The sequence below is a fragment of the Oryza sativa genome, chromosome 11, assembly GCF_034140825.1.
Source record: "Oryza sativa Japonica Group chromosome 11, ASM3414082v1".
Classification (NCBI taxonomy): Eukaryota; Viridiplantae; Streptophyta; class Magnoliopsida; order Poales; family Poaceae; genus Oryza; species Oryza sativa.
The window spans coordinates 6,111,333-6,132,212 of NC_089045.1; the positions used below are offsets into that span (position 1 = coordinate 6,111,333).

Sequence of the window (20,880 nt, forward strand, 5' to 3'; positions counted from 1 at the left end):
TGAATTCACGGGAACCATTTCCTGTCTTCACCATCTGAAGGGGGATAGGTAGAAATAAGAGAAAAGGAAGAAAAACAGGAGGCTTAGAAACTAATCTTTCTTATAAATTTAGGTGCAATTATCTTAATCTTGATTAAAACACTGAAAAAGAGGCACACAACTCCTAATAAAGGCAGGCATACCACTGACACATGATATCGACAGCCGACTAACCCACAAGCAACAAACCTAAGCACGAAAACTAGCAAGCAAACAAAACTAAGAAGACGATAAAGCAAAGGGCGGCGACTCTGAAGCTCGGAGCGGCGCTTGCAATCGTGGGATAGGACTGACATCTAAAGATGGACAAGGGATAAGAACCAATTCATGCTCGAATCCAAATTAAACAAAGCAACAAATGACTCAAATAAATAACCTAGCATGGCTGATTTTTATGCATAGAACATTTCTCATGAACTCAAATGAAGATACTGATGCAACTGGCTAATCAATAAATTAATGCATAAAATAGATGCATAGCTATAATGATACGCATAAAATTGCCCCATCGAACCTAGACATGACCTAATGCATATCACCTGATAGATTCCCGACTGACTGTCAAATAAACTCCAAATAATATTTTTTTAAAACCCTAGACTGAGCTAAATTTAAAAATCCGATCCGAATGAACGACCAAGATTTTTCCTGCAAACCAAAGAGGCAAAACTCCAAATTTTCCCGAAACAAATCCAAGTGAAAAAAGGCATATGCATATGAAAAGGGGTTCAGAGGGCTCTTAGGTTTCCAGTTGGCTTGTCCTACGGTCAAGGTCGGCTCTGATACCATCTTGTCACACCCAGAAATTCACGAACCAGAATTTCTAAGCTGAATGTGCATTAAATCCCTGTCCAGGACCATCCAGGGTACACAAACGACAATAGTTGACATACATATCCACGTCTTACAAAAATATAAAAGTTTACAAATGCAGCGGAAAAGATCAAACGAACTAAACTCGGAAGCTTGACTTCAGCAGCGGGGCGACTCCATTCCACAGGTAATCCTTGACGGCAGCGACGAAACCAACCTCTCTGAGATGGCTCCAACTGAGAAGAACTTCAACTCTAGTGTGGGGGAAAAGAGAGCAAGACTGAGTACTACCCACTGTACTCAGCAAGTCATACCGGAAGAGGAGGTATGATGCAGGATATAACCAAAGGAGGCTAGGGGTTCTTTTGCATAAAGCTAGCATTTAAAAGCAGTAGTTGAAAGCAGTAAAACAGCTGTAGTAATTAATCAATATTAACCAATCACTGTCCAACGCTACACCACGTTACAACAGGCCCAACCAACCACCTGAACTACACCAGTTCATTAAGCTAAACTAGGGTGAGACTAATCACGGTGAATCTGGTTGATCGCCCATAACCGGGGGCACGGCTATTCAATAGTTTTACTCTGGCCAGAGGTGTACAACTGTACCCACAAGACACGATTCCACACATGTCGCCATGCCCCGAAGTATCACCATGATACTGCAAAGGGGGAAATCGTGACAAGACCCTCCACATAACCCTCCCCTAACCATCCACACCACGTTAAGGTTTCACCCCCCACCCCTCAAAAGGCAATGGGCGGTCCCCCCTTGCGCCACGGTGAATCCGGCAGCTGGACAACCGGACACCCCGGCCGACCCAACTCCATCACGCCCACCCTCGCCACTGGTGCCTAGGAAAGGGTCGAGCTATACTTCAGATCAAGCAGTTACCCACTCCCGCTTGTGGTAAGCACGGTAAGTCTCCCAGGGTTTCCCGTGAACCAGTCCTTAACTGCCACGGGTGCGACCAGCAAAACCATGCACCCACAGCCCACCATTCAGTGTATTTTAATTAACTAACACCATTGCGGTGGCACCAATCCAAAGCTATGCTAGTAGACAAAGTCTATGTAATAATGTGATCCCCATTTGTGTACTAGTTGAACTAAGCATGGCTAAGCATTTCCTAAACCAACATCTAATCATTTTGATACCCCAGTTATCAATGGCATATGGTAAACGATATATAGCTAAGTAATAGGACCCATCCCACATGACATTGTAAAAGAGTGCAACATTTAATAGAAATGCAGGGTGTTTGTAAATTGGGTACAATATGATCAAATGTAAAGCATGGCTTGCCTTGCTCTCGCACTGACAAGACCTCAGCAACGTCTTCGAGAAACCGCGGATCGACGAAACGGCCGAATTCTACGCGACAAACAAAGCACACAAGCAAAACATGCTATAAGACTACTGAAACAGGAAACAAAACCATTTTTAATGGATTCTTTGCATTTTTATGAATTTACTGAGACTTGAATGGACTTAAACGGAGCTCGAATGAATTACTTATGAATTTTAGAAGATAAACTGTGTTTTTACTAATAAAGAAAAAGTACTTAATCAATTTATTGCGCAAAAGATCCCAGGGCTGACGTCATCCAAGGGGGGCGGCTGCGCCGACAGGTGGGCCCCGCTTGTCAGCGCACAAGGGGAGGGAGAGGGGGCTCGGGCAAGTGGGCCCCACTAGCAGCGGCACAAGGTGGCCGGTCTACCGTGGACCAGGACCACGCGAATGGTCCACCACCGGTCCACGGGACCGACGGTCCGGATTGGCCCGAGGCCGATCGGACGCCGCGGGCGGCGGCTAGGCACGGCTCGGCTCGGCACAGAGCCGACCGACCGGCCATGGCGAGCGGCGGCGGCGGCGCGCGCGGCTGCCGACGGCAACGACCGGTGGAGGGAGGCGGCGGCGGATGGCGCGAAAGGCGGCGGCGGACGGCCAGAGCGGCGGCACGGCCAAAGGCGGCGGCGCACACGGGAAGGGGAGAAAAGGGAGGGGGAGGGAGTCCTCACCGGATGGGCGGCGACAGGAGCGGGAGGGGATGAGCGGCGGCAGCACTTCGGAAAACGGCGGACGGGAGCGGCGCGACCTGGGAAAAGGCGGTGAAGGGGTTAGGGAGAAGAGAGGAGCCGCGGCACGGCGAGGAGAAATAGCCGGAGATGGAAACAATGGCGAGCTCACCGGCGGCGCGAGGGAATCGGAGCTCCGGCGGTGATTCGCGGCAACGAAGCGGCGGCCGAGCTGCGGGCGGGCTCGGTGAGCACGACGGCGGCGACTGCGCGGAGGTGGCTCTAGCGGCGGCAGCACGCGGCCGGAGATAGGCAGCGACAGCGGCTAGGCGCGGCGGCGATAGGGGCACGGGAGAGGGCGGCAAATGGGGAAAACGAGAGAGGGAGCTCGGGGGAGTGATTTAAAGGTGCGGGAGGGGGCGGACGTGGCCGGGAAGGTGGCCGATTTGGCCGGCGACGTGGGGGAGTGGGGAGGAAGAGAGAGAGGGGGATTCAAATTGAACCCCGCCCACTCTCGGGCGCGCGTGGGGGCGAGAGGAGTGGGGGAGGGGCGGCGACGTGGGCACGAGGTGTGGGCGTGGAGTGGAGGCGCGACGTGGAGCGGAGAAGGCGGGAAACGGCGGCGGCGTGGCAGTTTCGGCGGCAGCGGCGGTTGCCGGAGGTAGGAGACGACCGACAGGTGGGGCCCACCTGTTGGCGTCCCGAGAGAGGAGGGAGGGGCGGCTTGGGCCGGCCCACAAGGAGGAGGGGCCGCGGGAGAGGGATGGGCCAACGGCCCAACAAAGAAAAAGGAGGGAAAAGAAAAGAAAAAGAGAAAATGGATTTTCCTGGGATTAAAAATATTGCACTTGCTCAATTTTAATTGGTTAAAATTATTTCCAAGGCTCTGAAAATTCCACTAAAAATCATGTTAATGTATTGGAGCATGGGGAACTCAAGAAAAATTCCACCACGCCGAATTCGATTATTAAATCCATTTATTAATTAGGGATTTAGCTCTAGGTTAATTAAGATAATTTCTTCGGGCAATTTATTTAACCAATTTTTAAATCAAGAAAAGGGGGGGAAACTTCAGGGTGTGACATAAACCCATCTCGTCAAAATCCTGAAGCACCAAAATCCCCCTACCTGGTGTGCCACTGTCGACGTTTGATGTCGCGGTTCTAGTATTTACATAGTATGGGGATTGTCGGTGCTAGGGTATACGCGAGACTAAGGTAAAAGAGATGGAGACGAGGATTTTTATACAGGTTCGGGCCCCTGAATTGTCAGGTAATAACCCTACATCCTGTTGGCCGAAGCCGATATTGCTCTTATTCATGATAATCACACCAGTACAATATTTGGGGTAGCCTCTCTAACTGTTGTCGATATGGCGGTCTGACGATCTGACTCATAGTCGACAACAGGGTAGCCTTCCTCCTTGAATCCGTGCCCGGCGAGATCAGAGATAGCGCTTTCGTCTCTCCTGACAGTATCCGGAGACACCGTAGGGTACTAGCCGTGCTTATCCCTGAAGTCAATATCCGGCGGCGTGTCTTGGCGTATGTAGGCTTCTATGTTGTGGCTTCTATGTCGATTGTATTGGGTGTTGATTCTCTTGGTTGTTGATTGTCCCCCCTCTCCTCCTAGGGGGCCTTGTATTTATACCCATAGGTGTCCCCTTGTCCAAGTAGAACTAGGGAACTAATATGGATACAATCCGAGTAGTCCTTGTCGTTTCCATGTAGAACTCTGGTTGTCTTTTCTTATCCGGAACTCCTCCTATATCCGCAGGTTGTTTCCTTATAGGATATGGTATGTGGTAGGTTCTGCCGAGATTTAGTCAACCACTCTTAGGTATGTGGTATCCATAACCCTGACAATTATATTTCTAAATCTGAAAAACTAATTTTTGATAGGCATATTTCAATCCAACAATCTATCCTCTTAATGAGTTTCTCGGATTTAATGCGTGACTCTCCATTTTTCCACACATGATTGGCTACATGGGCATCGAGACATGTAAATATTAATGAATCGCTTGTTTACGAGGGATGACTAGTAGCATATTTAAATGGATGATAAGTAGAATTATTTATCCTTGGTCTGTGTGCCAAGATAAAATATGACTATTTAGATGGAGGGAGTACGAATTATCGGTCAAATGTTTTAAAGATTAAATCTTAAATTACGTACGCGCCTTATATTATGGGATAGAGAGTACGAGGTAAGGAGTATTTGATTTTCGATGGAAAAAAAAACTTGCGACACTCTCAAAACCTAAAACCGGTCGCCTGGGCACAACAGAATTGTGTTACAGAAAACGGGCCAATCCCACTTCTCCGTACTCAACGGCGACCAACAAATACTGCAACTCTGCACGTCTTTCCACGCCGCAAAATCCTCCTCCCCTCCTCCTCCCGATTGACCAACCATTCAACGCTCCACGTGTCCCCGCTTTGCTCTCCACTGGTAGTGGGTCCCTACACGCGCAAAACATCTCACGGGCCCACATGTAAGCGACCGTAGCCAGTAGTAGCATTTGTCGCTTCAAACCGTCGACGAGAAGCCACGCCACGTCGCGACTCTGTTTTTTTTTCTTTCTTCCTCCTCACGACTCGCGGCGTCGGACTCCTCGAACCTCGGGTTTCTTCTTCTCTTCTCGCCTCGCCTCCGTTTCGATTTGGGGAGAGAGAGATAGAGAGGCGATCGCATCGAGGAGGCGCAAAAACCCTAGAAGGCGAACCTTCCGGAAGCTTCTGGAAGGGAGGATGCAGGGCGCCAACATGCTCCTGGACGAGCCCGTCCGCCTCACCTCCGTCCTCACCCCCGTCAAGCCCGTAAGCGCCGCTCCTCCCCCTGCCCCTCCCCTCTCGTCTCCTTCCGTTTCGGTTCATTTCCGGTCGATCTCGCGCTCGATGTCACGCGCCGCTGCGCGGAATGGTGACGAGCGGCGGGTTCGGGGCACTCTCCATCTGTGGGGGTGGTGAATACTGAATCGATTTTTTTGTTTTGGTTTGGTTCGGTGTTCGATCCGATTTGGTGTGCGGGGGAGGGGTGGGGTTCGTCGAGATGTGAGATACATTTCGTCAGAATGCGATTTGCGGACGAGCAGCGGACCTGCCGGATTAGGGGGGAGTTTAATGTTGCGTGCTGTTACTTGTGATCGCACGATTATTTTAAAAAAATGCCGTATATTTTTTTTTTCATGTGGAATTAATTTGTATTATTTGCAATTGCAATGTGGGGATTTGATGCGTGGAAGGATTGGGGGTAGTATGGCTGCCCTGATTTTGACATGTAACACTGGATTGATTTGATTTTGACATGTCACAGTGAATTGATTTTGAGCATGATGGATGTCATCTTTACGCCTTGTCCTGTGTATTGCAGAAAGTATTCCCATCACTCACCAAGATTGTTGGGACCCTTGGGCCCAACTCACACTCCGTCGAGGTTATTCAAGAATGCCTCACTGCTGGGATGGCAGGTTGGACTCGATTTAGTGCTGGGGGCCTGCTCTTGATTTGTTTTCCCCTCCTTTTGTTACGAAAAATGATGATGCTCTCTTTATGTTTTGTTTTGCAGTCGCACGGTTTGATTTCTCATGGATGGATGCTTCATATCATCAGGAGACCCTTAACAATCTGAGGAAAGCTGCACAAAATGTCAATAAGCTGTGCCCTGTAAGTTGACGGCATGACAGAAATGATTGGCAGTATCTTTTGGCGCAAATACTTTGATACGCTTAGGCAAATAGGATTTAGGATATATAAAATGTGCCTATTTGATCCTTTTGTGTTACTTTATCAATTTACTTAACAGTGACTTGGTGGCATGTTTACAGTTTACTAAAAAGATCAGTTTCCATCATTAAATGTGATATGTTTTTCTATTATTTAGGTTTTAGTTTCAATAGTTAACATCAGTATCTGTGAACTCATTTTGATTTTCTTATGGGTATTTGTAAATGCTTGGATATGTAAACATTGCTTTTTCTTTAATTACTACCCAGTATCCCACATACTGTATGTCTTTCTTGAGATGCTGTTATATTTCTCTGTTCCTATTTAATTAGTTATTGTCAAGTGTTTTATGCTGTTAGGTACAAAAACTGCGCAAAATGCTTCCTGTTGTAGCTATTCCTTGGAGATATGCCTTTACCAAAGATTCCATTTCTTAGTTCCATGTGAATGCAATTCCAATATATTTGCCTTGAGCTTCTGAATAACAATTTTTCAGTGAAAACTAAATTTGGCCAACTTTCTCCATTTGGGATGCATATTGTACTACTTCATGTAGAGATTTATGTTGCTTAGATTTATGCTAGTTTCCTCGTTTGATTTTATTAAAACAATGTTACCAGAAATGGTGTAGTGAATGGTGAAGTTTGAATTTCATATATTTTTGAATATCTGGTGTTCCGAAGACTTTCTAATCTAATTGACAATCTGTTATTGTGTCCTCATTTTTAATGATCACAATTTACAAATCCACATGTTTGAAAGTTCATGCCTTTTGTTATTCAGTTGTACTATCCGATATTTCTGCTTTCTCCTTTTAAGTTAAGATTTGTGCTAAGAGGCATATCCTATTAACTTCTAACTAATTTTAATACACTATATAGGTAATGCTGGATACACTGGGTCCAGAAATTCAGGTTCACAATTCAACTGGTGGACCAATTGAGTTGAAAGCTGGAAATCATGTCACCATAACACCAGATCTTTCTAAAGCTCCCTCTTCTGAAATCTTGCCAATTAAGTTTGGTGGTCTTGCAAAAGTAAGTGAGCAATATGGGAAAATGAAGATGCGAATTATGATATTACTGTTAATACTTGTCATATTGCAACATTTATCATATGATTTTCTATCGAAGGGCCTCTTTTGATTTTGTGTGATTCATGCAAGAATGCTGTCATTAAAATAATTTTCATGGATACTTGTGCAAGAGTTAAAGGCTTTTGTCTTTTCAATTACATCTATTAAAATACTTGTATTGACTTTGTTTTCTTCTACCTCAGAAACCTTTATTCTTAAAATATTGCATAGTGAATTGTTTCTTTGTGTATATACAGGCTGTCAAGAAGGGTGATACTCTTTTTATTGGTCAATATCTCTTCACAGGAAGTGAAACAACATCTTCGTGGCTTGAGGTGTGCAAATTTGTATTTCTTTGACTTCATACCACTTTTCAGTACATCTCCTTATGTGCTGTAATTTACAGGTTGTGGAAACTTCTGGAGAAAATGTTGAATGTCTTGTGACCAATACAGCTACACTTGCAGGCCCCATGTTCACTTTGCATGTTTCAAAAGCCCATGTCAGTTTACCAACTTTGAGTGATTATGATAAAGAGGTAAGGGGACTACTGGGCTTATTTACGTTACAGAAAATAAATTTGAATTTTTTGGCATGTTACATGTGGCTGACAGAATACTTTTGTATAGAAACTTCTTTGGCAATTGGAAGCAGAATTTGTTAAGGAGTGCATTTTTTTGAAAGTTTTTCTTACCAATTCTCAACCAGTGAAAGCTATGGCCTGTTCAGAAAGAAAACCAATATGTTTATGATGCCATTGTAGTTAAAATATTGCAAATATCAAATAATTTTGCTGGATGTAAAAACATCTGTTTTAGTGCATTTTAGCATGCTGTTCATTTTTTCCCTTTATGCTCAAACCTTTTAATAAGCCCAGTAGTTCCAAGTCACTAGACTTTTAATAGGCTTTGCCAAAGTTAAAACTTATTAAGGGCCAATGAAGTGTATTGCAATCCAAAACAATTAAAAGAGAATTTCTTTCAAGATCATTGTATGATTATCTCTCAAGTTGCATATTTGACACATAATTGCATATTTCAATGATGCATGATGCACAATTCTGTTTTGATGCAATTATATATATGTACCTTCTCAAAATTGTTCTAAGTACAGTTTCCTTGCAATAGGTCATTTCAACTTGGGGATTACATAACAGTGTTGATATTATATCACTTTCCCATACCCGCTCTGCCGAGGATGTCAGGGAGGTGAGCTTTCTTTCCCTGATTGTGCCACTATTGCACTTGAATTCATTCTGTTGATCATCTATGTGCTTCTTGATTTCCTTGTATTGTTCATTTAGTTCATTATTAAGTGGTTTTTTTTATGTTATAGCTTTAACTCACAAAAGATCAATTTGCAAGAAGTTTTTGATGTAAACTCGGCCAATTGAACTGTTGGTTCTTGGGTTTAATGAAGGGCCATCTATATGTACATGCATCCTGAACGTTGACAACAATTGACAGTACACTCACATTAGAGGGGAAAATTTTAACGAACTGTATCAAGCATTATTGCAGACAATGAAGAACTGCATGATGTTATTTGTTTTTCAATTTTATGTGTTATATTTCATAGACATGGTGTTACTGGTTCTCCCTGTACCTGTGACCACATGTTTCCCTTAGCATCTAAGCTATTTGTGCATTAAATCTTGATATATACAATAAAGTTGTGCAACACCACTGATCCTTACATATATTTGGCATGCAGCTTAGATCTTTTCTTCAATCTCATGGCCTTCAGGACACACAGATATATGCCAAGGTTGAAAATACTGAGGTATTTACCCTGCTTCTATGAAAATATTATTGTCGGGCTTTTCACTTCCCTCATTACAATTAACTGCATTGCTTATTCCTTTCTAGGGTTTGGATCATTTTGATGAAATTCTCCAAGAAGCTGATGGCGTCATTATTTCACGGGGAGACCTGGGAATTGACCTTCCACCAGAAGATGTAAATTATTTTTTTCCTCAAAACCCCATTATACACTATTTATCCCTATCATGCTGTTGGACATGTGCATATTCATTTTATTCATGACGCCTTGCCAATAGTAGTTATGAGAATATCTTCATTATTCTGGTGCAAAATCTTATCATCAATTGCTTATCAAGTTACGCTTTAAGTGATTCATTCTTCTCTGATAGGCTGTTGATCCATCTGAAATTTTAGTGCATGAACCGTTGTTCTGTACTCATAATTTGGAAAAATGTCATGATTACATGCCTTGCTTCATACCATGACCTCTCTCACTCTTGGAACTTCAGGTGTTCATATCCCAAAAAACAGCTATTAAGAAATGCAATCTTGCTGGCAAACCTGTGATCATCACTAGAGTTGTGGACAGCATGATTGACAATCTACGCCCAACACGTGCAGAGGCCACTGATGTTGCAAATGCTGTCCTAGATGGTCTGTAAACCTGTATTATATTACAACAAGTTGACAAATTTGTTAGTTTCTCTTATACTGCAAAAATGGCAGGAACGGATGGCATTTTGCTTGGTGCGGAGACTCATCGAGGCCCTTATCCAGTTGATGCAGTGAGTACTGTTGGGAGAATATGTGCAGAAGTATGTTTCTTTCTGTCCATCAATATTGCAATAGAGCCATCCAAATTTCTTGACTGATCAATGGTAAATGCTTGTAGGCTGAGTCTGTGTATAACCAGTTGGTTCACTTCAAGAAATTAGTGAAGCATGTAGGTGATCCAATGCCCCATGAAGAATCTGTGGCATCTTCAGCGGTAAACACTCTTAATTCATTTGGAACAGATACTACTTTGCTATCAAGGATTTATTGTGATAATCCATTTTTTCACTTGTAGGTTCGCACTGCAATGAAGGTAAAAGCTGCTGCAATCGTTGTGTTCACTTTCTCAGGAAGAGCTGCCAGGTACTCCACAATTAACTCCTTTCAAGCCTCCATCATTCAAGTGCTATTAATTCACTTCATGCATCCTGTCTGCAGGTTAGTTGCCAAGTACAAGCCACCAATGCCAGTGTTGGCCGTTGTCTTCCCACGTGAGGGCTCTGATCCAACAAAGTGGCGTTCTTACGGCACAACTCAGGTAAGTAACATGTATATCTATAATATCTGTCTGGGTTTTACAACAATCTTTCATTTCGTGGAACAGAATATGCCAACTTATTTTACCACTTCTATGTTGCTTTCAGGCAAGGCAATGTTTTGCTGCAAGAGGTGTCTACCCTTTGATGGCGAGTACTGAGGAGGTATGTTGAAGTTGCTAAATACTAGAGGCACCTTCACTTTCTGCTTTTTTGCAATGCCAAAACTTGCATCTTGCGGTAGCCCACAATGCAAATTTTCTTTGTAGTTCTACAAAAATGATAGCTGCATTATCCCCTCTTAATTACCATTTGGCATTTTTAAAATTTCAACTTGTTCTTAATATGTACATATGCGTGAACACTTTCTGTAACAGGCTGAAACTGGTGGGCTCACCAGGGAAGAGTACGGGATAAAACTTGCACAGAACTATGGTCGCTCGGTTGGTATGCTAAAGCCCTATGACAGGTTGATCATTTTCCAGAAGATCGGCGATTCATCTGTTGTCAAGATCATCGAGTGTGACAGTTCGTAAAAGATTAGACACCTACCACATTCCGTCCAAGAGTTTCAACCACACAGAGGCGGATTACCTTTTTGCTTTCTTTCTTGTTTGACATGATATTGAGACTAGAATAGGGAAGGCCAATTGTGCTGTTTGGCAATTTACCCATTTTAGGTCCATACTTGCTTTTTCAATAATTTCATTCAAGAGCCTATTTACACATTGCAACAATCCAATTTTGTGGACAAAATACAGGATACAGGGACATTTGGTTACTTGGTGTGGATGTGCAGTACTTATTTCGCATTACATCATGATACACCCGTACGTATAGCAAACAACATCTTGAGAGTGTATATGTACCTGAAAATTTCTTCTTCCTGGCATGAATGAATAATCTAGTACTGCTCCTTGAAGAAGACGGCGTAGATGAGGCAGAAGACGCAGAAGATGATGATGCCGATGTCGATGGTGAGCGCGGTCATGGCCTGGTCGCTGAGGTCCATGTTGCGGCCGCCGAGGCGGTCGACCATGTCGGGGACGGACTGGTAGCTGTCGAGGTCCTGCTGGTAGGGGTCCTCGAGCCTGGACCGCAGCTGCTGGAGGCGCCGGCTCTCGGCCTCCTGCGCCAGCGTCCAGTCGTAGAACCGCCGCGACTCCTCCCGGCTCAGCACGTTGTACGCCTCCCGCAGCCGGATGAACCGCTCCGACGCCTCCCGCAGCGGCAGCGACGTCGTGTCCGGGTGGTACTCCTTGGACAGCCGCCGGTACGCCGCCTTTATCTCCTCGATGTCCGCCTTCGGTTCCACCCCCAAGAACCTGGGTTTGATTTTTTTTTTGTACAAGTTTTTTGTTGGAATTTGTTCAGGTAAGTTCAAATTCTATAGGTAGTACCAAAAATTGGCAAATTGGCAAGGTTTTGTTAGGAGAAAAAAAAATGTCCCTGCACATCCCCTAAAAATTGTCTCGAAACCAAACAATCTCCGAAAAACATCAATGGGTTTTCTGGCTAGCTCCAAGCTCAAAGCCTCGTCCCCTTCTAGTTATTTTGGTATTAAGTTATTTACTAATATTCGCTATGCATTGGAGTTAACACTCAATTGGTATTGTGACTAGGACGGTGATTTTTTTTTTCATACGGGTTGGAAATTTCGAGACTTATTCAATTTTGGTTGAAGTTTGTCCAAAATTCAAGTCATTTTGAAATTTGTTCAATTATGAATGAAGAATGGGACAAGAGAGGCAGCAGTAGCACTCAACTGGTAGTGAGACTCGGACGGGTTGTTGATGAGGTCGGCGAACCTCCCACCGAGCGGCTCCTTCTTCCGGCCGCCGCCGTCCTTCTTGGCGTTCCCGCCGACCCACCCTTCGTCCGGGTCCGACCAGTGTATCCTCGTGTCCACCGTCTTCTTCTTCCCCTGCGCCGCCGCCCCGGCCGCCGTAGCCGGGGACGGCTCCGTCTCCGGCGCGCCCCCCGCCGCCGCCGCGACGACGACGGCGACGAACGCCCTCCCGCTCCCGCGCCGGCCGTGGACGCTCGCTCGCCGCCGGTGGAGGAGCGGCGTGAACGGGGCGGATGCCGTGGACGCCGCCATGCGAGCGAGGCCGGAGTGTGCGTGCGTGCGCGCGCGCGGCGGCGCACGAGTCGAGTCGAGTGCTTTTGTTTTTGTTATTATTTTTTGAGGTGGTGGTGCATTCCAAAGGAGCTCGAGGCTGAGGAGGTGTGCATACGCTGCGGCGCGAGACGTGGTGAGGAGGCGATGAGGTGGGGCCCTGGCGTGGGGCCCACCTGCCAGCATGGCATCTCCCGGGCCCACGTATAGCTTCACGCCAAGAAAATGGGATCCGGCTCTAAATTTTAAGTGCTAAAGGGAGAGGAGCAAAGTAAATTGTATCCTGTGCTACCGTGTGGAACAGTGATTTTGCAGTTATTTACTATAGTATTAGTGGTAAATAGTAACTATACTGTACATAGATACTGCTCGCGTGTTACTCTAGAGTATTGTAGCGATCAATCTCATCCGTTCGTTATAGATCGGACGGCTGAGAATACCCTAAAGTCACAACAGCGTGCTTCTCTGACTGCACTCGAAAGATCTCAATCCAAGAGAAACGATGGAGATGAAAAATTTTAGCTATCCTTCCAACCGATTGTTACTTACGCCTATACCACATAAAACTAGAAAAATAAAGCTATCCTCGGGTAAATTGTTTTTGCACGCCACAACGAAAAGGCTAATCCACATGTTTCGTTTTGGGTTTTTGGCTTCTTGCCAGTTTGGACATGGATGGAGATTGTTTACGTGCATTGGCTCGTAGCCGGATAAATAACAGCTATATCCTCAGACCTCAGTCGAAAGAAGGGATGAAATGGCTAACGATAAATGGAGAAAAATGGGATAAAAAAATTGACGAAATGGAGATGCGGGGGATCGAACCCCGTGCCTCTCGCATGCAAAGCGAGCGCTCTACCATTTGAGCTACATCCCCGAACATGTAATTCTTTCTTTCTTAGTATTATTTTACTTGTAAAAATTCTGAGTTCGGCAGGGGAACATCTTTCTCAGGAAATGAAAATGAAGCGGCGGATTACATACGATTAATTAACTATTAGCTAAAATTTTAAAAAAAAACATACTCCCTCCCTTTCTAAGTATTTAACGTCGTTAACTTTTTAAATATATTTGACCATTTATCTTATTAAAAAATTTAAGTAATTATTAATTATTTTCCTACCATTTGATTCATTGTTAAATATACTTATATGTATACATATAGTTTTATATATTTCATAAAAGTTTTTGAATAAGACGAATGGTCAAATATGTGCTAAAAAGTCAACTGTGTCAAATATTTAGAAATGAGAGTATTGTTTAGTAGTTAAGCTGAGAAAATGTATTGTAGAACACCTGCCGTTAGATGTCGAACTGAACCAACTGACCCGATGTGCTTAGGCGTAGGAGCCGTCGGCGCCTGGTGTTATGTTTTCTTTTCCTAATCATAGTCTTCCTAGGCTATAAAATCTTGAACAGTTTGATATGAAGCCTCACACATTTTTTGTGCGGTTCGTATTTTTTAAAAAAAGCGCTTAGTTGTCACCAGGGAACTATAACATGCAAAACATATGATCTGATCTTATAATGTAAGTTTCCTCGATGTACACATATAGCTACTTTCTCCCACAATACAAGCTCATTCTATATACAAGTTCCTTTTCTTCCGCTATACAAACGGCATATACAGAGCCATCGAAAATATATAAATGAAATGCAGATGGCAAGTTTCCTATACAATGATATACTATAGAAAAGAATAGCAAACCAAATTGTGTACAGCAAAGAGGAAAAATGTAGTCATCTATATCTATCTATTTTAGTGTAGGTTAACTGAAGGAAGAATGGCTCCTGCAGGTCTTGACAGCACTTCTGCTTGCTGCTCTAAACTGTTAACCTGAGATCAGTATTGCCGATCTGACAGGATGGAATCGCTCCAAGAAAGCATGAAATCGCGCGCGACGGATGGTAAATCTGCACAGAAAAGTAAAGTAAATGCATTTCAAATGGAAGAACAGGAGAGTTTTTCCAACTAACATAGGTCGACTGACTTACCTTGGATAACCTCGAGAGCAACTGATGGAATGTCGATTTGATCTTCGACCAGTCTGTACACATCAACAAGCTGCAAAAGAGAGAAATGGGTTACAGTAATCCACTGGAAAAATTATCTTCCATCTTTCCTTAGTATACAACTTGTGTGAATACTGTAGTGAACAATCCATGTTAAAGTACCTCTTCTACATGCAACTTGGAGTCCTCCGTGAAAGCCATAATAAGTTGTCTCCTGATGCCAGCGTCGATAAGGAACAAACGTGCTCCGTCTTTTATTGTGTCGGTGAGATCTAATTTCTTCTCCATTTGTCGATTTCTCTCAATTTGCCTAGTGGTTCACAAGATCAGAGTATTTCTAGAAATAAGATTTAGAGCGTTATAGAACAGACAGTTCTGATACTCACGAGCTATTCTTTTTTAGTGCAGGATTGCTGCTCATCTTGGACACGTTTTCCTTGGCAAGAACTATAAGGTTTTCTAGCCGTTTCCATTGGAACAGACCATCTTTGAATAATACCTTCATAGGGAAAAAAAACATGGTGACGACATAAGTGGTAAAAGTCTTTTTTAAAAATAAATAATGGCATGTCACACAATTGTCAACCATTTAAATGCTAAAACATGCTTCTTTCCTGTAGTTTGACAGAACAAACTTGCTGTTTATTTTCTGCACTGATGCTTTATTCCACACTTTCACATATACAATGGTGGATCATATGGTAGAAACTACCAATGGACAATAGCTTTGCAGTAGTGTTAAGGAGGCCTTGACTGGTTACCTGTATCAGCCGTTCACGGAGAGCAGGGTTTGGATCTGTCAAGAGACGCTTTGCTACATATGGATATGCAACCTGGATATTGAAACAGCACAGTGAACGGTGAGAACTGATCACACATTTTTTTTCTTTCTTGAGAACTGAAAAGAATGGCACATGTCACACCTCAAGAAACTTAAAATCAGGCTGCAGAGTGAAGCAAATCCCTTCTTGTGTCAACAATGAACGAATAACCAAAGAAAACCTTTCTGGGATGCGGATGGGGTAATTGTACACAAGCTGATTAAACTTCCCTATAAATTTGGTTATAAATAAATTAGAGGATGAAATATATATGAATATAGAAAGCAGTCTTATCCTAAGCATTCATGATTAATAGAACAAAAATAATCAAGCAAACATTCTAACAAGTGTGGGTGCCACAAGGAATGCCATCAAAATAATATCCATGAATCATGATCAGAAATGTCCACCTTCAGCAGTAATATAATTTGATGACCATGCATTGAAAAAAAATGCTGATATAGATCATGAAGAACAAAGCAAGCACACATCCAGTTCTCGGTAATAGATAAACTGCGAAGCATTACAGCCTTACCGGTTACACTCCGGAAATTGAAGTCTGCTAAGCCTTTCCCGGCTGAGTTTTGCCAAATAGCTTCCAGAGCTGGGACAATTGGGGACACATCTGTTCCACTAGCAAGAAAGCCAAGCCTTGTGAAGTCATTTGCCATTTCAGCATAGTCTTCATTTACAGCATGAACAACAGCATCGATTAGGATTTGTTTGTTTTGCTGCACATAGGAAAACAATAGCAGAACAACCTGTTAGCCAATTTCTGTTTTAGCCAACAGGCCTGATAAGATATATTTCTGCAGTTTTAACAGATTGCAGGACTGTAAATGACCAATGTACATTATTTACTATATAATCGATTTTTTTTTCATAGTAGGCATGAATCAGATATTATTTATCAAATTGAGTATTGACAAAAAATATTACTAATCCAATTAACTGAAAAATTCAAAGATGAATTTTACCACTGCTAAAAAGCAATATTTCATACCTGACTTAGGACAGCCACATTGCCAAAGTCAACATAAGCAATACGACCATCACGCATCGCAAAGATATTTCCAGGATGTGGATCTCCATGGAAAAGGCCAAATTCAAGCAACTGACGCAATGCAGCACTTACTCCAACTGTGAGAAAGCCCTCCACATCAATACCTGCTTCTTTTATAGCCTGTACAAATAAACTTTTGGACTCAAAAACACGAGAAAAATTACACTGAACTATTTCACCTTTGATAAAAAAAACTAGAAATAATGCTACAAACCTGTGGGTCAGTGCATCTGATTCCATCTATCCATTCCATTACTAAAACACGAGAACCTGAATACTGCTTATATACTTGAGGGATCTTGACAGTTGGATCATCCTTGAAATTTTCCAAGAAGTCCTCGATGTTTGTAGCTTCCTAAAGCATTGTATGGAATAGAAAGCACGTCAACATTCCATCCATGACAAAATAAGCCATGAGAGATATAAGAGTTTGTCAATGAAATTGTTTTCTCTTTTCCGGTACTGTCTTCCCAACAAAAGAAAGTGGACACCATTGACAACACATGTAAGATTGTGATACCTACTGTCCAATAGCTAATTCATTATGTTGAGAACATAATAACACCAATAAAAAGGAACAAAAAGCTTACAAGGGTGTAATCAAGTTCTTCCAAAAGTTTTTCACCGAATTCATCCACAATAAGCTCTGCATTGCAGCCTAGTTTTTGAAGGCTAATTCCATTCAAAAAGGATGCGAGAGTTCGGAACAGGAAAAGATCTCGATATATGATGGGCTCAATTCCTGGCCTCTGAACCTGTTATTTTGAATCACAGTAATCAATAAATAAGCACAACAATAAACATTATATTATGCATGAGTACAAGAACAAACATTAAAAATGTCACAAACTACTAGTCCAAGACACTACTGATAGAGTCGGCGACTGGACATTCTACTGAAGCATGTATAAACATTTAACTAAATTCTTTTTCACAACTCATAAGGTGTAAAATGGTCACGAATTTCATTAGGGTGAGAAACACGCTTGTACTCATCCATGGGCCATGATAGAGATAGAGGACCATGGTAAAAATGAAGCATCAAGTCATAGAACTTTTCGATCATCTCAAATCACAAAAGAAATAAAGTACTAAAGTAGTAAACAAATACAAGAAAATGAAGCAAACATGAACCTTAATAGCAACATCCTCGCCAGTTTCTCTAAGTGTAGCACGGTAAACTTGGCCTAAGCTTGCAGCTGCTATTGTCCGTGATGAGATTCTGCTGAACAATCTCTCTAATGGCTGTCCAAGTTCCTCCTCAATTATGGAAAAAGCTACCTGTCAATTCGATCAATAAGCTAAGTTAATCATCCTGATGCCTCCGCAGTCCTAGTAAGTATAATCTTCCACAAACATGCATGGAATTTTTACAGTACACATGTACCTGGTTAGGAAATGGAGGAACATCATCTTGCAAGATACAGAGTTCATTCATATAATCCTCTCGAATAATATCAGGCCTGTTGGCTAAAACCTAACAAAAACAATGGGACCAAATGCATTAAGGACTGTAATATACAAAGGAAGCAGCAGAGATATTTGGAGTGTTATCGTCTTGGGAGATTTAGGGATTTATCAGAAAGAGAAGAATATAACCTGTCCTGCTTTAATGAATGAAGGGCCCAAATCACACAGAAGATTGCGGAGCTGGCGGGCACGGAATGGAACAATCTCTTCATCTCGCCCAACCAAGAAGTCATACATTAGAGCTGACCAGTAAAGGCCAAGTTTCCAAATTATCTCCACGCCTCGACTAGCGAGGGACAGCACAGAACCTCTTGATCCCAAGACTCTATTTCTGACCTAGCAATTTGGAAATGAGCATATTTACAACGGATTTCAGAAAACTAACCCTGTAAATATAACCATTTGAAGTGTTCAATACCATCTCTGGAGTGTACTTCCGGAAAGGGATACAGACGCCACGTTCTATATCAAGTTGCTCCAGTGCACTGCTGGGCTTATCACCGGATATGTTTCTGACATTAGTTCGTGGGATTAGCTTCTTTGTAGGGGGCAGAGCACCAGTCGACGCAGCATTCATGACATAAAAGGATGTTTTTCTCCTCCTTTGACAAACCCAGGAACTTGAACTCGCGTATCCATGGGACCGAGTTCGACAGTCAAATGCTGATATACGAGACCATTGTACCGAACCTGATACAGAAGAGGTGCAGAGCTCCATGCTCAAGGGACGGTAAACTGTATCTGGACAAAATAACAAGCTACATCATCACACTTGAAATATAATCTCCAATGTCAAATCCCTAGCTACAGAAAACACTATAACCCTACTTCCTAAAATTCAATTGAGGAGAAAAACAAATCACTAATTATCACTCCCTGAGCTCACCCCTATTTGCTGTTATTCAACATGAATTGCCCTTCCCAATTTACAACCAACAGACTTCTTTTTTCAGAGAAGTTCAGAACCACAAATTGAGTTCTTGGAGGCGTCTTGTAAGAGCATCCGAGCGTGATAACCTACACCCATGGGCGCCGCCGCGCTGCCCACCACCTAATGCAGCCCAGCTCGCCGTCAAGCTCGCCCACTTCCACCACGCCATATGCTCCTCCACGAGATCACCTCCGACGCCAGCGAGTGCGGCGGCGGGATCCACATCCAGAACGCGACCGACCCGGCGCCCTCACTCCCACCCCCAAACCTGATGCGGAGGTCCAACATGGCCCCAACCTGCGCGAGCACGGATCGACCTCGCCGGAGAATTGAATTCGCTGGCCAGAGGAGAAGAAGAAGGACTAGGAAGCAACCACAAACCGTCTAGGAGTAGCAAGACCTCTACCGCAGTGAATTGAAACAGCCCAAAACAAAAAAAACCAAAAAATCATATCTGCACACGCAAATCACTCGAACAAGCACAGTTCATCCGAATGGGGAACCACCCCCAACCCCAAGAAGACGGCACGGGGGCACGGCGCGGGTGGGGGCAAGAAAATTCTCACCTTTCCCGCTAATTCTTGGCCGGGCTGGGGATTGAGGAGCTCGCACCACCGCCGCACTGATCTTCCACGATTTAGGCGGGGAAAAAGCGCGACTTTTGTGGTGGCAGAGGGAGAGTACACGTAGCCATGGATGGGGGCAAGAGAGAGAGAAGCAATGAGGAGCTTGGCTAGCTAAATTGTGGCCATCCAATGCAGTGAGATAGGAGGCCACGTCACGCATCAAGAAATGGGAAATTTTGCTATCCACGAGACCGCAACCACAAGTTGCCTACGGAAATTGCCAAAATGGGAAAATAATAGCCTCCTATAGCACGGGAAAATGGAAACCGAACAAGCCTTAGTCTCCGTTAATTTCTAGTAGTATTTAAGATACTGAATTGAACTAAATCCCTATCGACACGTTTTTTTAAATTACTAAACGGCTTTCTATTTCTATATAAATGTTGATTTAAATAGATAAATTCATTTTTTAAGTTTAATAATCAAAACTCAATTAATTATGCGTTAATGATAATTTACTTTTGTGGGTCCATAAACTCTACTTTTTTATTATTTAGAATTTTAATTAGTTCTAAATTCTATATGGATTCTAGGCTACTTTTCAACCGTCCCTTATTTTTTTAAGTTACCAATTTCCGTTATTTCTAAACTGTGTTTCTGTATGGACTCTTCTTCCACTACTCCTTAACTTTTAATTTTGATTTTTAATTATTTCTAAATTGCGTTTCTATATATGAACTCAAACCTCCACTTTTAATTTTCTTGTTTTTTAATTTCAAATTTCAATTAGTTATAAATTGCATACCTCAATGAATGGAGTATGGACTCTAGACTACTGTTCCAATATTCCTTATTTTTAATTATGAATTTTAGCTATTTTTAAATTGTATTTTTACATGGGCTCTATTCCTTCCTTTTCTCCGATTAATATAAGATTTTCTAGACCATGAGAGCAAATATGGAGGCTCTTTATCTATTACTTATTACTTTAATAAGTAATAGATAGATGCGAAACAAAATATTCTCTCCATAAAGGTAGAAATTGTATATTTATATATGCATGAGTATGCAGGCTGCTGGTTTTTATATATGTTCTAGTTACTCAAAACAGAGTTCTTTCTGATATTCTTAGAGCGAGCTAGCTTG

The 20,880-nt window shown here is 42.8% G+C and overlaps 3 protein-coding genes and 1 non-coding gene across 5 annotated transcripts; 1 reads left to right on the top strand and 3 right to left on the bottom strand.

Moving 5' to 3' along the window:
- The first annotated feature begins 5,482 nt into the window (after positions 1 to 5,482).
- Positions 5,483 to 11,532, top strand: LOC4350078 (pyruvate kinase 1, cytosolic). Its single transcript, XM_015762367.3, has 16 exons — positions 5,483 to 5,697; positions 6,251 to 6,347; positions 6,446 to 6,543; positions 7,485 to 7,640; positions 7,936 to 8,013; positions 8,085 to 8,216; positions 8,806 to 8,886; positions 9,392 to 9,460; positions 9,547 to 9,636; positions 9,951 to 10,095; positions 10,168 to 10,256; positions 10,334 to 10,429; positions 10,511 to 10,578; positions 10,654 to 10,753; positions 10,860 to 10,916; positions 11,129 to 11,532. Exons 1-16 carry the CDS (start codon positions 5,629 to 5,631, stop codon positions 11,285 to 11,287), a joined length of 1,584 nt encoding a protein of 527 aa, XP_015617853.1. The 5' UTR covers positions 5,483 to 5,628; the 3' UTR covers positions 11,288 to 11,532.
- On the bottom strand, positions 11,389 to 12,909 carry LOC4350079 (NAD(P)H-quinone oxidoreductase subunit T, chloroplastic). Its single transcript, XM_015762368.3, has 2 exons — positions 12,518 to 12,909; positions 11,389 to 12,076 (listed from the first exon to the last, which is right to left on the bottom strand). The coding sequence occupies exons 1-2, from the start codon at positions 12,850 to 12,852 to the stop codon at positions 11,656 to 11,658; spliced, it is 756 nt and encodes a 251-aa protein (XP_015617854.1). The 5' UTR covers positions 12,853 to 12,909; the 3' UTR covers positions 11,389 to 11,655.
- A 765-nt stretch (positions 12,910 to 13,674) lies between these two features.
- Positions 13,675 to 13,747, bottom strand: TRNAA-UGC (transfer RNA alanine (anticodon UGC)). The gene has a single exon. It is a non-coding gene; the product is annotated as a tRNA-Ala (tRNA).
- A 624-nt stretch (positions 13,748 to 14,371) lies between these two features.
- Positions 14,372 to 19,872, bottom strand: LOC4350081 (protein ACTIVITY OF BC1 COMPLEX KINASE 1, chloroplastic). 2 transcript variants are annotated; one of them, XM_015762400.3, is made up of 15 exons: positions 19,735 to 19,872; positions 18,656 to 18,972; positions 18,367 to 18,573; positions 18,155 to 18,244; positions 17,902 to 18,048; positions 17,358 to 17,522; positions 16,982 to 17,122; positions 16,708 to 16,887; positions 16,240 to 16,435; positions 15,807 to 15,934; positions 15,645 to 15,716; positions 15,270 to 15,382; positions 15,046 to 15,193; positions 14,866 to 14,935; positions 14,372 to 14,784 (listed from the first exon to the last, which is right to left on the bottom strand). In XM_015762400.3, the coding sequence occupies exons 2-15, from the start codon at positions 18,953 to 18,955 to the stop codon at positions 14,714 to 14,716; spliced, it is 2,028 nt and encodes a 675-aa protein (XP_015617886.1). In that variant the 5' UTR covers positions 18,956 to 18,972; positions 19,735 to 19,872; the 3' UTR covers positions 14,372 to 14,713. The 2 variants fall into 2 exon arrangements, with proteins under 2 accessions (XP_015617886.1, XP_015617885.1); XM_015762399.2 differs by having other exon boundaries at positions 18,656 to 18,978.
- Positions 19,873 to 20,880: the final 1,008 nt, after the last annotated feature.